We start from the raw sequence: 14967 nt of genomic DNA, 5'->3' as shown, positions 1-14967 counted from the left end.
ACACCAGATAAACAAGTCATTGTTATATAACATTTATTATCATACATTTCATGACAGTTCCTCTCAAATATTGGCAAAAGAAATGCTACTATACACAGGGTTGAATAATTTGAGTACCTCATTGTGGAATGTCTTGGATGCTATTATTGAATTCTTCATGAACTGGAAAACCCCACTCGACAGAGCTACATCAATGACAGCTTCATCTTCTTCAATGTAATCTTGAATGTCTGAGGAAACAAATTTGTTTTATTATCTTGTATGTAGTGTTAATGCTAAGCATCGTTAACCTCTTCCCCATGGTCCCTATTTTTATCACAAAGTCCTGTAAATAGTCTGCACTTTCTTCAGAAGATTTGGACAAAAAAGCCAAATTTTTCAATTGAAAACTGAAAATTGACTAAAATGTCTGTTGGCTCTAAAATTAAGGTTTATTTCAGAAAATATTGGAGAATATAAGAAAGATGTGCAGAAAAATTGGGTGAGAAAGTCTGGTGGTGAAAAGGGTAATGGTTTTGTGTCCTGAGATCAGGTAGCTACTAAGCAGTCAAAATAGAACACATACATGTCCACGTCCACTAGCCAGGCTTGTGACATTCCAAGTTAGAAATATGACATCTGTCAATTAAGTTTTATAAATATCTGGTGTAATGGTAAGCATGTTTGCCCAGAGATTGTCTGTTTGATTCCTGGGGATGGGTATCCACTCAGCAGTAAAAATAGAATATATACTTATGATAAATGTTGCATAACTTTGGTAGAAAATTTTAAAGAGAGAAAGATGAATTTGGATTACTTTTAGAATTGATGACAACAAATGACTTTTCGCTACCAATGGGATCATGGGACTGACACAAAAAATGAATACAAGTACAATAAACATAAATCACACCTCCCAGTGGCGAAGTGCTGCTATAGCATGAATGGGTAATACAAAGACAGTTCAAATTGTTGATATCGTTTTGATCTTTAGTTATCCATCAATGAAAATTACATTTCCAAAGATTTTTCTATATTCTGGATGATGAATGACTACACAATCAAACAGAGATGTCGATCTGAACGACATTGACTTTAACCATATACGTAATTTTTTACCAGAGGGTGCAAGTTCCAGATATGAAGTATTTGCTAACAGTTAGTGATCCGCCATAACAGAATGGGACAGACCTTGTGAACCTGGTTGTTGGGCAATGTTTCGTAAAGCCACACCCCAGACGAACTGTAGAACAGCCTTCAATCCTGGAGTGCTCCACTCATCCTCCGAAAATAACAAATTGTGTACATCGGGTACGTAGGAACTGTCAGCTAAAATGGGCAACTGATTAGCAATATCTGGAAAAGAACAAAAAGAAATGAGATGTTATTATGACATAAAGTGACAAAAAACTGCAATGAAAACATAGTTTAAAGCGAGAGGGTCGTCACCTGTGCATGTGTGGTAATAATTGAGTCCCAAGCGACGATAACACACTAAAAATGCAAAGGCTCATGGGTAAACAATGACACGCTATGGCCATCTGACGCATGCGCAGGTGACAACTCCCCCGCTTTAAATGAGTATGGGTATTACAGGCTTTGTTATCATCTCACTCTTGAAACTATGGTAACACCACTTGTATCAAACAAGCTCTTCAAACAAGTATTACTTCAAAAAATAGCATATTGAAATATATGCAAATTCCATATTTCTAATTGGTTGGGAGCATTGAAAAACAATACCTTTTTTATCGTATTTGGCCTACTCTAATAAACAGGCAAATATGAAATATAGAAATTGTCACTAATTAACATATTCAAATTTATGCTAATAAAATGGAAATTAACAAATATGCCATCGCTGTCTAGGATCTGTTGTAATACAGCACTGTTCACAATATAGAGATACTTACAATAATTAAATTATTCAAAATTATGCTAATCACATGCAAATGACATGTTTCTTATTGGTTGAGAGCAATGAAAGTTGTTACCTTCTTTATCTTCTATTGCCTGTTCCAATATGCTGACATCCATGGCGTACATAAAAGTCATGACCAAACCTAGATGCACATCATCGATACAACCATCAGACTTCAATGGAGAGCATTTCTCAAAATAATTCACTAGTTGTACTGTGTCAGTATTATTTAGTCTTGATTGGCATGCCATGCAGAATAGACAGTCTGATAAACCTGTACGGATCTCTTTTATCAAGTCAAACACCTGCAAAGGAGAGTACGGCCACAACTACGCTGTAAATACTTACTGTAAACAACCTAATTTTATTTTTACAATTTTACAATCTATGTCATTCATAAAAAAAAATTTTCACAAAAGTCATTGACACTCAATGAAACTTCTACCAAATTCTACAATTTTTTTACGGTAACTCTAAAAATTCATAAAAAAATTTTTCATGAAATAAAAGTGCTTTAGAGTACCGTAAAAACTGTATTAACTGACAGTCTCTATTAATTCGCCCACTTATTTTCTTTCTGGGGCAAATTATTATTTGTATCCTATTAATTTGCCATGTTCCAAAAATCCTTAAAAAAAATAATTTGTATCCTATTAATTTGCATTAAATATCATATACAAGTAACTACTAACCTGTTTTCGGTGTTTTGAGTTTCCAAGAGCTCTCTCTCTCTGCAGTTTGTCAACTTCTTTTGTTTCATCGAAACTTTGCAACAAACCTAGGACTTTATTTAAGAGCCCTTCTTCAATCAATTGATCCGTAAACTTGGTTACCATGATCATAAGATCCTCCGGCAGACCCAGCGTCCATGTTTTGCCCTCACGAGCTTGGATTAGAGTTCGTAATGAGTGCACCAAGCTGTTTTTTGTGTCGTAGTAAAGTAGAACTGCAACAAGTCCACGTGGCAATCCAGGAAACTGAGACTGTTGCTGCTCACCTATATAAGACAAGGATTTTAAAGATCCACAAGATGGATGAAAATAAGCATTTTTTATTTAATATTAATTAGATATGAAGTACTGAAGACCAAACTGGGGTATAATTTATTTAAAAATAAAATATTGATTTTGTAGCATACTGTTTAGAATTTGTTGAATCCTCTTTCTCCTGAGTCTTGTGCGCTTGCAAGCCAACCATTGACCGTAACTACTGTACTCAACCGCGTTATCATGATTTTTTTTTAGGGGTGGGTGCTTACCCGAGCACCTTCTCGGAAAAAAATGCAACTGACAATTTTAATTCACCGTGTGACAGATTGAAGGGAAATAGTACATCTTTGAGAGAAAATCAAATTACGAAATTAGTTGCATCGTCATTGAATTTTACAATGAAGAAACAGAAATGGTCAGAAAAATATGCACATTTTATTTCAATATTAATTATGTACCACCCAAAATTACAAGGTTAAAAATATTAGAGTCTGTTGGGACACAGTCTAAGACAAAATCATCATAATTATTTCTACTGACGAATGTGTTGGATCATACACAAACTCTTGATGAAAAGTATCTGTTGGACGATCTGTTGGAATTGATTTTGGCAAATAAACGGCATGATTTTTTCAAAAATTATCAATTTTTTATAGGTAAACTGAATATGGCATGAAATATTTAATACCTACAGTAAATTTTGCTTCAATTGGTTGGAGAGAGCTGTCTGATGCGATTTGCATAGATCAGTTTAAGTTAGAAGTGATTCACCTTCTGCCGACACCACATTTAATCAAATTGAGTGAAAATATATCAAATCGGAATAGATGAAACAGAGGCATCAAAGACAATTAATGCTCTATGAGTTCCTGACCTTAGTTCCCGTCGATAAATACAGATTTATAAATACTTTTCCTATACAAGACAATTTTACCAATTATGCTTTGAAAATAGGTGTCTCCATAGCTTCAAAGTTCAAACCTTGAAACGGTAATAATGCCTTTTTTTAAAGAAACCGCAGACTTATGGCATATCTTGCAATTATATTTATATTATAGCAGAGCAATACTCAACCAAGCCTGGGTCAGATTTGAACTCCAGAACTTGCAATCATAATCTTGGAAAAAAAAAAAAAACACCTTCAGTGATTGGTGAACTGACCTGTTAATAAGAACTCCAATGCTGTGAATTCATTGATATCAAATAAATTACTAAATACAAGAGTTTCATCCACAAGACTGGCAGGGATAATAAATGGTGCATTTTGTCCTTCCATGGTGATACCTTCAGTTGGACCTTTCCGAATCTGATCGCAATGTTGTGCATTTTTGGCCTGTTAAAATAAAACAGAACCATAATTATACATACTTATATGTACGTGCTGAAACAGTCTTTAGAAAGATCTTCAAACAGTTTCAATACATTATAATCTAACCACAACTAAGGTAGAAGCCTACCCATAAGTGAATTACAATAAATTTTACTTCCAGCTATTATTAGGATGTTGAGCTCAAAAAAAGTCGGTGTCCACAAAGCAAATGAAATTCAGCCATTCAGACTGCCATTCCCAGTGCACTCAAGAATGGCCTGGTGAATCTATGTAAATACGTAGATGGCACATAATTCTGTGTCACCACTGATTGGCTGTCTCTATGACTACAGTACGCTGCCATGGGAACTCACATGTGCAGACTGACTCATACATAAGGCCCATCCAAAGCTATCCAAACCGATTCACTAGTCTATTATTTATAGATTTTTCAAAGTCCCATGATAATAAACATCATCTAGTCAAGCATATTTGTGGATGAGAGGGAGAATAATCCGCTATTATTTCCCTAATTATTACTGTGATATTCATTCCTATTATTGATTCAATAATATTCAATTCTGATTCAGTGCTTTCTTGAATTTCATATATTGTTATTGTGTTTAGTTAATTTAATCGTCTTTATTACATGTTTAACTCTAGGAGAACTAGCACAAATACTGATAGCAGATGCCATATCAAGGCTATTCTATTATGAACCAAGCCTGATAAAATTTGTTATGATGGCTGATCCTACCAATGCTATAAAAGGCCTGAATACTTGTTTTAGAGAGCGAATACATGTAACCCTTTCCAGTGACGAGTAATAAAAGGAGTTTATTTGTTTCCTGTTCCTTTGATTGACAGTCTCTTGTCTTATGCGCCCTTGAACTTTTCGCTCAGTAGGGTTGAGATAAGTGTGAAATCCTATTCTCACCCCCCACAATATTAGTGAATAACAGGCATTTTGCCAGTCTAAAAATCTTTTTATCATTGGTATCATAAAAAGTGGAGATATTATGCGATATCTCAATCTCAAATTGCTGGCTGGTGATGTAGGATGCAAAAAATAGGTAGGATATATTTTGTTATCCTGGATGTGTTTTGAAAAAAAGCCAATTCTGTTACTGAGAGTCCAAATACTTACTGGATTTTTGAGGAGAGATATAAAGTCTGGTTTGTATTTCTTCAAAGAGACTTCTAAATCATGAAACGCTTCTAACTGCTTGTGTTCAATGGCTGCTTCTACAGTGCTTCTCAGGTCTTTGTAATTTTTCCAGAGACTGGAAGCTGAAAAACAAATAAATAGTTGAGACTCTTTGCCGACAAGTTGACGTAATTATTGGTATAATATTTTTAAAATAAACCATGATTATATATACTGACCCTGTATAGGCATTTACTATTAACTTGTTTTTAATTTCGCTATTTTTGTTAAATTAAATCCATGTGAACATGTTAAATAACAATAGAACTCATTGTTTCTCTGCCAAGTTTGTGAACTTAAAACCTTGTGAAATGGCTCAAAACATCTAAATAGCAAAGTTAAATGTCAGTAAAAATAAATGGTTTGACAGAATATACCTTTTCCATAAATCACGCCCTCCAGTGGCAAAGTGCTTCATGATGTAAACACCACTTAAAGTAGAAGCCAACTCATCAATTAAAAAAACCCAGAATTTATTCTTTTTGCAATAAATTGTACTCCAAGGCAATATAAGGATATTTACCCAAAAAAGTTGGGGATCACCAGCCTTTTTTTCGAGAAATTGATAGTGGAAAGTCGCTATTTTGACACTATGGCAGAGATATTATGCAATATCTCAAAATCTAGACTGGTGATATAGGCTAAAAAAATCATAAATAAATCACTGATAAACGATGATGATGGAGTAACTTTTTGTTGTTCTGAATTATTTAAAAAATCTGGGTTTTAAAAAGTGTCAAAAAATTCAATTTTGCTTTAAGATTGTGTTCTATTGAATTGTTCAAAAAATAGCAATTTTTAAGAAATATTAGGACACGTTTCTCAAAAAGCATAACTGTAACACAAAAAATAATGCTATTTCATTGTACCATGGGACATTAGCTTCATGATTGTACATAATAATTATATAAACTAATGAACATTGTTATGCGATTTATGACTAATTTTGTCAAAAATTATGACTAGGCGTCTACCTTAGAGTGATATTGTTTTGATCTGCAGATTTAACTATATTCTGGATGATCTATGACGACACAACCAAACACAGATATCGATTTCAACCATAAGAATACAACCGAACTCGGCCAGATTTCAACTCGGCCAAGAAAAAAATGCACAACTCGGCCAGTTGTGAATGTCGAGGTGTAAACTGGTCATTGGTCAACAATTGTCACCTTCTTTCACGTCTGTTGCCGTGGCGGCATTTTATTTCCAGATGTTATATGCTACACAACACACCCAGTGACGCATCCGTTTCACTGACTGTTTTTGACTAACTCCCGTGACTGTTTTATTGTCGATTTTAACAACGCAAGTTTACATACAAACACAAACGCTACTGGTTCTCCGACATGTTCAAGTTGTTGATTTCAACATTGGCTGAACATTGTCGATTTCAGTGACGCAAATTTTCTTTTCAAAGAAAAAAACACAGACATTACATCGGAATCACAGACATCACATCGGCGACCGTCTGGCTACGCTGTGTAACAACACAAGACACAAAAAAAGAAACGCTCCTGTTTCCCTGACTGTTGTCGATTTCAGTGACGCAAGTTTTCAAAGAAAAAGCTCTGCTATGTAAAAACACTAAAACTAATGTTTCAATTTGTAGCAGTTTTGTATGGCGCAACATTTTATTGTGTGATCCTTAATGCATTTTATTTTTCAGATCCATTACAAAATATTGTGAAGATTTACGAGTTGCATTTAATAAATCACTTCTGTTATAGATAAACTCTATGTTACGGTAAAATAAACTACTAGTATATATAATAATGGACTATGCTTGAGTACGATTCACATGCGTCTTGACTCATGTCACCGTGATAATAAACCATTTGACAAGGCTACAAGTGTGATTCACAATCGGCCCTAACCCATGGTGTGTTTTAACTTGTCATTGTGCTTGGCAAACAGGAAAAGGCTACAATTGCTTCATGCGCGGAACCAAGCTATGTATACATTGCTTATATATTTAAAAACACAACGCGGTTACTACCAGATTATTACATCATCTATACCATTTTTCTCACCCAGTGTGATTACACTCACACATATATATATATTGTCTGTAGCTGGGGGAGCAGTATATATGAATGAAAATAAAAATAATAAGAACATAACGGTTAATCACTGGAAAAAAACCATGGATTTAATAAGATACCTCCAAGCAATAACAAAAACATTTTGGCAAAGCGTCCCGGTTTTATTGGAACGTTCACAGCCATGGCTGCGCCCTCTAGCGGCTGATAGCCATAAGCATAATTCTTTGCCAAATTCTGCTAGGAATGAAAACACCTTTACACGACTTGTTACTTTCAAAAAAATAGTTTTATTTGGGAAAAGTACAGACCAATTTGAACACTGCAATTGGTAAATAAATGCAAATACACCGTTCTTGTAAGATACGAGTTATTGGTAAATAAATGCAAATACATCTTTCTTGTACGATTCGAGTTATTCGTAAATAAGTGCAAATACATCGTTCTTGTAAGATTTGAGTTATTGGTAAATAAGTGCAATTACGCCGCGCTTATAAGGTACAAGTTGTTGTACATAGGGGAAATTCTATTTTAGTTGTTGAAAGTCACGGGACAACCTGGCAATATCATGAGTGCTTGTGTTTAATGTTTGTGCGTATCTTGAGAGATCGACGCAACCCATAAAATATAAACCAGCAGTAATAAGTTGTGTGTTTCAATAAAAGAATGGACATATTTGGCATAAAAATCACAATGGAAATACTGTTGATAACTACACGTGGTCACACCTTTTACCGACTTGTTAAAGAAGAGCTCCCCTGTCGTATGCCACCAGTCACATTAAAACAAAGGAAAGCTTCTAACATTAATCGCGCCTCGCACGAGATGTTTGTTTATTCATCCATGTCTGTCGATTACAAGTTAGTATGCCCACGCTTGTAGCTATGAAGTATTTTACGCACCGATCACGCGAACTCCAATGTTTTTGTGACCATAAAGTTGAAAAAAAAAAACATGACACAAATTGATAATATACATGGAAATATGAAAACAGTGAAAACTGTTATTTCGAATAACGATTGCGCCATATTTAAAAAATAAATTAAGAAACATAATGTGAATTAAAAAACAATTTTGCTTTAGAAACCTACCTTGTTACCCTGCAACATATTGAGATGCGCGAAAATCTAACTAAATTCTACCTCAGTGACCATAACTTGAAAAATGAGACACAAAGAACCCCCCCCCCGAAAGAAATGTCCTATTTGAAATGGCAAAAACCAAAATCCAAAACTTTGCCACCAAAGCACCGTCCCTCAACACCCGGTTAAGAAACGATGACTTCTATTGTCCGTATGTTGAGGGACGGTGACCAAAGACACAATTCATAGCTTTGCTAAACAACAGTGGTCTGACACTCCCTGTGGCGAGGTACCCGGAAAGAAATATTTTGAAAAAAAACACCAACCCCAGTGACAATTTTAGTTTGTTTTATTTTATTTATTTGTTGTAACCTTTTCTATTGCAAACTCGAAAGCGACATGTCGAAGTTTAGTACAGGCGGTATCATCAATTACGTACTCGCTTCTATTCATGTCATTGTTTGCAATTTAGCGTATAAAGTACAAGAAGTCGGGCATTTAACTTGGCGACAGAGTGGGACATCTTGCTACATTGTTACATTCCGACTTCAGTTCTTAATTTATTCACGTAATTCCCCATGAAAACACATCCTAACAAACCACAAAAATGCGGACCCTGAAATGTATTGCTCAACAACCAGAAGAAACAGTTTATTTGTTTATTCACTGATAGACCAATACAGACTATTTTGTCTGCCTATAATGCGTTACTCAAGGAAGCTTTTGTGGTTAACCAAAGCATTAAAAGTAAATGGTATCTAGAAGTGACATCATTATTAAACAATATCCAACTATATCATTCAGTTAACAACTGTGATAAATTAACCTCGGCACAAATGAAACAAATTGATTTGGGCATCAAGGATTTATTTCTATCAAGATGGAAAGGTGAGGTCCATAATGATAACCGCACCAAAGCAAATGAGAAAAACAAACTAAGAAAATATCGGCTAATCAAATCAGATTTAAAACTTGAGCCATATTTAGTCAAGCTAAAAAACTTTGAACTGCGTAGTGTGCTTACCAAATTTCGTCTTAGTGACCATAGTCTCAAAATTGAAATGGGTCGTCATAAAAAAAAATCCCACTAAACAACAGGGTTTGTGACATGTGTAACAAAGGTCTAATTGAGGATGAAATGCATTTTCTGCTGGAATGCAACAAATATAATGAGTTGCGTGCCAAACTGTTCAATAAAGCTAAGGATATGATCCCAGCATTTGAAAATAAACCTGCAGAGAAAAAATTCATGGAATTGTTACAGAATGAAAACATTATTATACCAGTAGCACAGTTCATAAGTAAAAGCTTTGAAGTCAAGAAGCAGGGTCTTACTTGACATCTTAATGCCTGCTGTCAATTTTGTAATTTTATACTAGATTGTATTTTAGAGATTTTGTATTATTTAGTAATTTAGTGATTGTATTTGTTATTTGTTATTTAGTATATTGTGTTTTTGTTTTGTTTTTTTTATATATATATTTCTCCTTGTACTTTGTGACCATTTTCTTTCCCTCCGGGGATTGTGTAAGAGTCAATAAGTAAATAAATAAATAAGCCTACATAAACTGCTACACTCTTTTCCTCTTTCCTTCAACGTTCTCAATTCATCACGCGACAAACCACAAATGAGTATTCGAGACCTGACTGAAACAGATTTGTATTAGATCACAATCCCTCTGGACTGTGATTAGATGTATATTCTAGTTATTTGCCTGCGAGCCACACAGGTCCACTGCACAGTGTCAATCACTCGGGACCACATGGTGTCTAGTACAAAGGCGGTGGCGAGTAAATAAAAAAAAAACATCTGCTGCATTGTGTAAAATAGGGTGTTAAATCGTGAAAATGCCCTGCAAAAGACAAAAAATAAGCTGTGAGTAAGATAGTCATACATTCGTTGTGCATTTAATATATTAACATTAGATATGAACGCATATCGAATATAATTTATACCCAATCTGTTTTGGATCGTCTAAACCAGGACCGGATCGTCATGGCAACATGTTGCTTGTTTGAGTCATGGAACTATAAACCCCAGGAAGAACAACGAAACTAAGAGGATTAAAAAAACCTTTGTCTTAGTTTATCTTACAGTGCTTTCGCTTTTGTTTCCACAACATTAGTCATACTCCATGTTAGTTGCCGCCGATACGCCTGTATCAACCGCTTTGCTGGAAACAGAAAACTTGAAAAAAAAAATTCATATCTGTGCAGTAAAATATTTCATTCACTACGCATGCGCAAACAAGTCGGTCTGCAGCGTGACCTTCAGTGTACCGGAAATCATGCAACGGGTCGGAGTTTTAGCGAGTTTTCATAATTTTCAATGTCGTTTTTAGATTATTTATTGCTTTTTTCAATCCTCAAAAAAATAAGGTTGCGAAAGTTTGCGAAACATGGGGTTTGGTATGCTGTTTGTTGTTGAGATATCCCGACTTATTCCGTGTTTCCCTTCGATCGCCAGAAGTGGCAATGCGTTTTTTTTTCCCGTTGAATGTCGCTCATTTATCAGTGTTTTTGTCTTGGCGCCATTGTTTTTTATGCTATAACCCACGTGGCTATAACCGAAACAACTCGATCACGTGATATCCCGAAGTCGCTCGATTGACTCCGAAAATGACCGATAGCCTGAGATAAACGTTCATTTGCGTAAATCGGCTTATTTTTTAATGCGACGAAATAAACAGTCAAAATAAACATTCGACATCGCGGCAACTATCATAGTTCAAAGGAAACGAAGTGGTTGTTCTTCCTGTGGTTTATAGTTCCATGTTTGAGTGGAGTGGATCGCCAACAGCCTACCGATTTGTATATACAATAACATGGCATAGTTTCAAAACTCTTGTATTTCATTTCCACTGAAGATTACTACATGCCTCTCACCATTCTTGATTCAACCCTTGCCGTCCGTGCAGTATTTATTTTTTACATAAATAACACGGCGCTCGTTGCTGCAATAACAAGCGTCTAACAAAAGAATCATAACAAGCGTCTAACAAAAGAATCACACCTTGCACGATGTGTTAATTAACCATGAGGGTTACGCCATGGTTACTAACCGTGGTTACACAAACCCCAACGTTTTTGTACCCATAAAGCACTGCGTCACTGAAACCGATAACCCTTGTGGCCATATTTTATTTTTTAACAATCGACAACCCTTTTTTATTAACAAAGCGCGATAAGCATCACTGAAATCGACACCCTTTGACGCCCGTACATTTTTTTATATTTTATTGTGATATGACTCTGGCAGTCTGTAATACAGCGCTCGCTGTTGCGTCACTGAAATCGACAACCCTTTTTTTTTATTAACAAAGCACATAGGCATCACTGAAATCAACACCCTTTACATGTTATTGTAATATGACTCTGGCAGTCTGTAACAGCGCTCGCTGTTGCATCACTGAGATCGACAACCTTTGACCACGGTTAGTAACCGTGCTTTGACCAAAGACTATAGTCTTTGCTTTGACAAATATATGCTAGCCGAGTGCGGTCACTGGCCGTGATCGGTCACCGGCCGAGTAGAAATCTGGCCGAGTTCGGTGGTCACCAACCATAATATACGTCAGTTGATGCATGGATGTACTAAGAACATCCATGGTTGATGTTACTGAAACGTTTCATCGCTAGTCGGTGCAACCTGTAACAATGGCGAATTAGCTAAAATAATTGAGATCAGCACCAAGCTGCGCTTAACTGGATTGTAGAAAACCAGTCAACAAGTCCGTTTTTGATTCCTATACGGCTTGATGGTTCAGCGAGATACTCAATGGCAATAATGCAAAAGATGCCGTATCTGCAGAACCTTTCGACGAAAACACGACTGACACTAGCACAATACCTAAATAAATATAATCAATGTAACGATCGATCGATGGTAGCTATATTTACTGCCGATTTATTGGTCATTGTAAATGGTATATGAGTATGACTTCAGCTAACAACTGTGGTACTTGCGATAGACGCCAAAGTCAGTGTTGACAACGGAAACAGAACTATATTTACTCGGTATTATGAGTTCCACCATCCTTAAGTTATTTTCTGATAATGGGTGTAGAAAAATAAAGAAATAACCTACGCCACGAATAATGAAAAACCCTTGATTGCAATTTCTCTTCCAAAAAGAGAAATGTTTATCGAACGCGACTGCAATTCAACTTTTCTACTTACCCAAATTTACCGCCACGCGTTCGGCCATTTTGGTTAACTGGAAACGACTACGCGCATGTGCAGAATATGACCTTTGCCCGCTGCGGTTTTTGCACCAAAGACCGACTTCCGGGTTGAGCTGCACGGTTGGTTTTTATGTAAGTTTTAGTCATGTGTGCAACATACACATGTAATTCAACGCTATATATAATAACTTAAAACTAACAGTCGGGCGAACAGTCTTCCTGTGATATATCAATTCGCTTTTCCATAGCTCTGCTTTGCTTCGATCAAACTTATTCCCGGAGACCGCAAGTCTCACCATGGAGCCACGTGCCATGGAGCTTAGTTAAAAATATTATGCAAATTTCTAATTAATATGCATAGATTCTAAACGATTTTATTCACTATTTTAAGGGGTGGTAATCGTCGCACCACGCATGCCCGAAATATATTGATCTCATATAAACAAAGATTGCGACTTTGACTGTTGTGCAGATTAACTAACTGAGACGTTACCAAGCTTTAATTAGCTATTTTTAGGTGATTAAAAGGTAATGAAAGAGTAACCTGTGGTAATTAATGCAAGTCGTACCCAGGTCAAACCCGGGGGTCAAACCTCATACTTGTGATTTCCATTTAGAAGAGCTCATTGGATTCTGTGAAAATCAATGTTTATCAACACAAATGTCGAAAATGCACAGCACGACTACCACCGCCCTTTAAAGGTTAGCAATGTTCAGAATTTATCATTGCATGGTTGTATAAATTCACCGAAAACCTCATTAGTGGAGTCATGTACATGTATAGCATGTGAAAAACCTCATAGATTCTAGGCATTAGTAGAGTTATGTACATGTATAGCAAGTGGAAAACCTCATAGATTCTAGGCATTAGTGGAGTCATGTACATGTATAGCAAGAGGTAAACCTCATAGATTCTAGGCATTAGTGTAGTCATGTACATGTATAGCAAGTGGAAAACCTCATAGATTCTAGGCATTAGTGGAGTCATGTACATGTATAGCAAGTGGAAAACCTCATAGATTCTAGGTATTAGTGGAGTCATGTACATGTATAGCAAGTGGAAAACCTCATAGATTCTAGGCATTAGTGTAGTCATGTACATGTATAGCAAGTGGAAAACCTCATAGATTCTAGACATTAGTGGAGTCATGTACATGTATAGCAAGTGGAAAACCTCACAGATTCTAGGCATTAGTGGAGTCATGTACATGTATAGCAAGTGGAAAACCTCATAGATTCTAGGCATTAGTGGAGTCATGTACATGTATAGCAAGTGGAAAACCTCATAGATTCTAGGCATTAGTGTAGTCTTGTACATGTATAGCAAGTGGAAAACCTGATAGATTCTAGGCATTAGTGGAGTCATGTACATGTATAGCAAGTGGAAAACCTGATAGATTCTAGGCATTAGTGTAGTCATGTACATGTATAGCAAGTGGAAAACCTGATAGATTCTAGGCATTAGTGGAGTCATGTACATGTATAGCAAGTGGAAAACCTGATAGATTCTAGGCATTAGTGTAGTCATGTACATGTATAGCAAGTGGAAAACCTGATAGATTCTAGGCATTAGTGGAGTCATGTACATGTATAGCAAGTGGAAAACCTGATAGATTCTAGGCATTAGTGGAGTCATGTACATGTATAGCAAGTGGAAAACCTCATAGATTCTAGGCATTAGTGGAGTCATGTACATGTATAGCAAGTGGAAAACCTCATAGATTCTAGGCATTAGTGGAGTCATGTACATGTATAGCAAGTGGAGAACCTCATAGATTCTAGGCATTAGTGGAGTCATGTACATGTATAGCAAGTGGAAAACCTCATAGATTCTAGGCATTAGTGTAGTCATGTACATGTATAGCAAGTGGAAAACCACATAGATTCTAGGCATTAGTGGAGTCATGTACATGTATAGCAAGTGGAAAACCTCATAGATTCTAGGCATTAGTGGAGTCATGTACATGTTTAGCAAGTGGAAAACCTCATAGATTCTAGGCGTTAGTGGAGTCATGTACATGTATAGCAAGTGGAAAACCTCATAGATTCTAGGCATTAGTGAGTCGTGTACATGTATAGCAAGTGGAAAACCTCATAGATTCTAGGCATTAGTGGAGTCATGTACATGTATAGCAAGTGGAAAAACTCATAGATTCTAGGCATTACTGGAGTCATGTACATGTATAGCAAGTGGAAAACCTCATAGATTCTAGGCATTAGTGTAGTCATGTACATGTATAGCAAGTGGAAA

The 14967-nt window shown here is 36.1% G+C and overlaps 1 protein-coding gene across 1 annotated transcript in view; it reads right to left on the bottom strand.

Annotated features, from left to right (window-relative positions):
- The window catches only part of LOC100371992 (nuclear pore complex protein Nup205), a 51765-nt gene extending 39011 nt beyond the window's left edge, over positions 1–12754 (bottom strand). Inside the window, exons 1-7 of the mRNA XM_085505871.1 lie at positions 12712–12754; positions 5346–5488; positions 4051–4222; positions 2593–2897; positions 1974–2205; positions 1171–1335; positions 118–230 (exon numbers count right to left, since the gene is read on the bottom strand). Of these exons, the coding sequence (XP_085361997.1) occupies positions 118–230; positions 1171–1335; positions 1974–2205; positions 2593–2897; positions 4051–4222; positions 5346–5488; positions 12712–12739 (1158 nt within the window). The 5' untranslated portion in view covers positions 12740–12754. The remainder of the gene's footprint in view (positions 1–117; positions 231–1170; positions 1336–1973; positions 2206–2592; positions 2898–4050; positions 4223–5345; positions 5489–12711) is intronic.
- Positions 12755–14967: the final 2213 nt, after the last annotated feature.

This window comes from Saccoglossus kowalevskii, chromosome 12 (assembly GCF_978046115.1).
Source record: "Saccoglossus kowalevskii chromosome 12, keSacKowa6.1, whole genome shotgun sequence".
Lineage (NCBI taxonomy): Eukaryota > Metazoa > Hemichordata > Enteropneusta > Harrimaniidae > Saccoglossus > Saccoglossus kowalevskii.
Note: the sequence above shows the minus strand (reverse complement) of the source record. Positions and strands in the feature narration are given on the sequence as shown.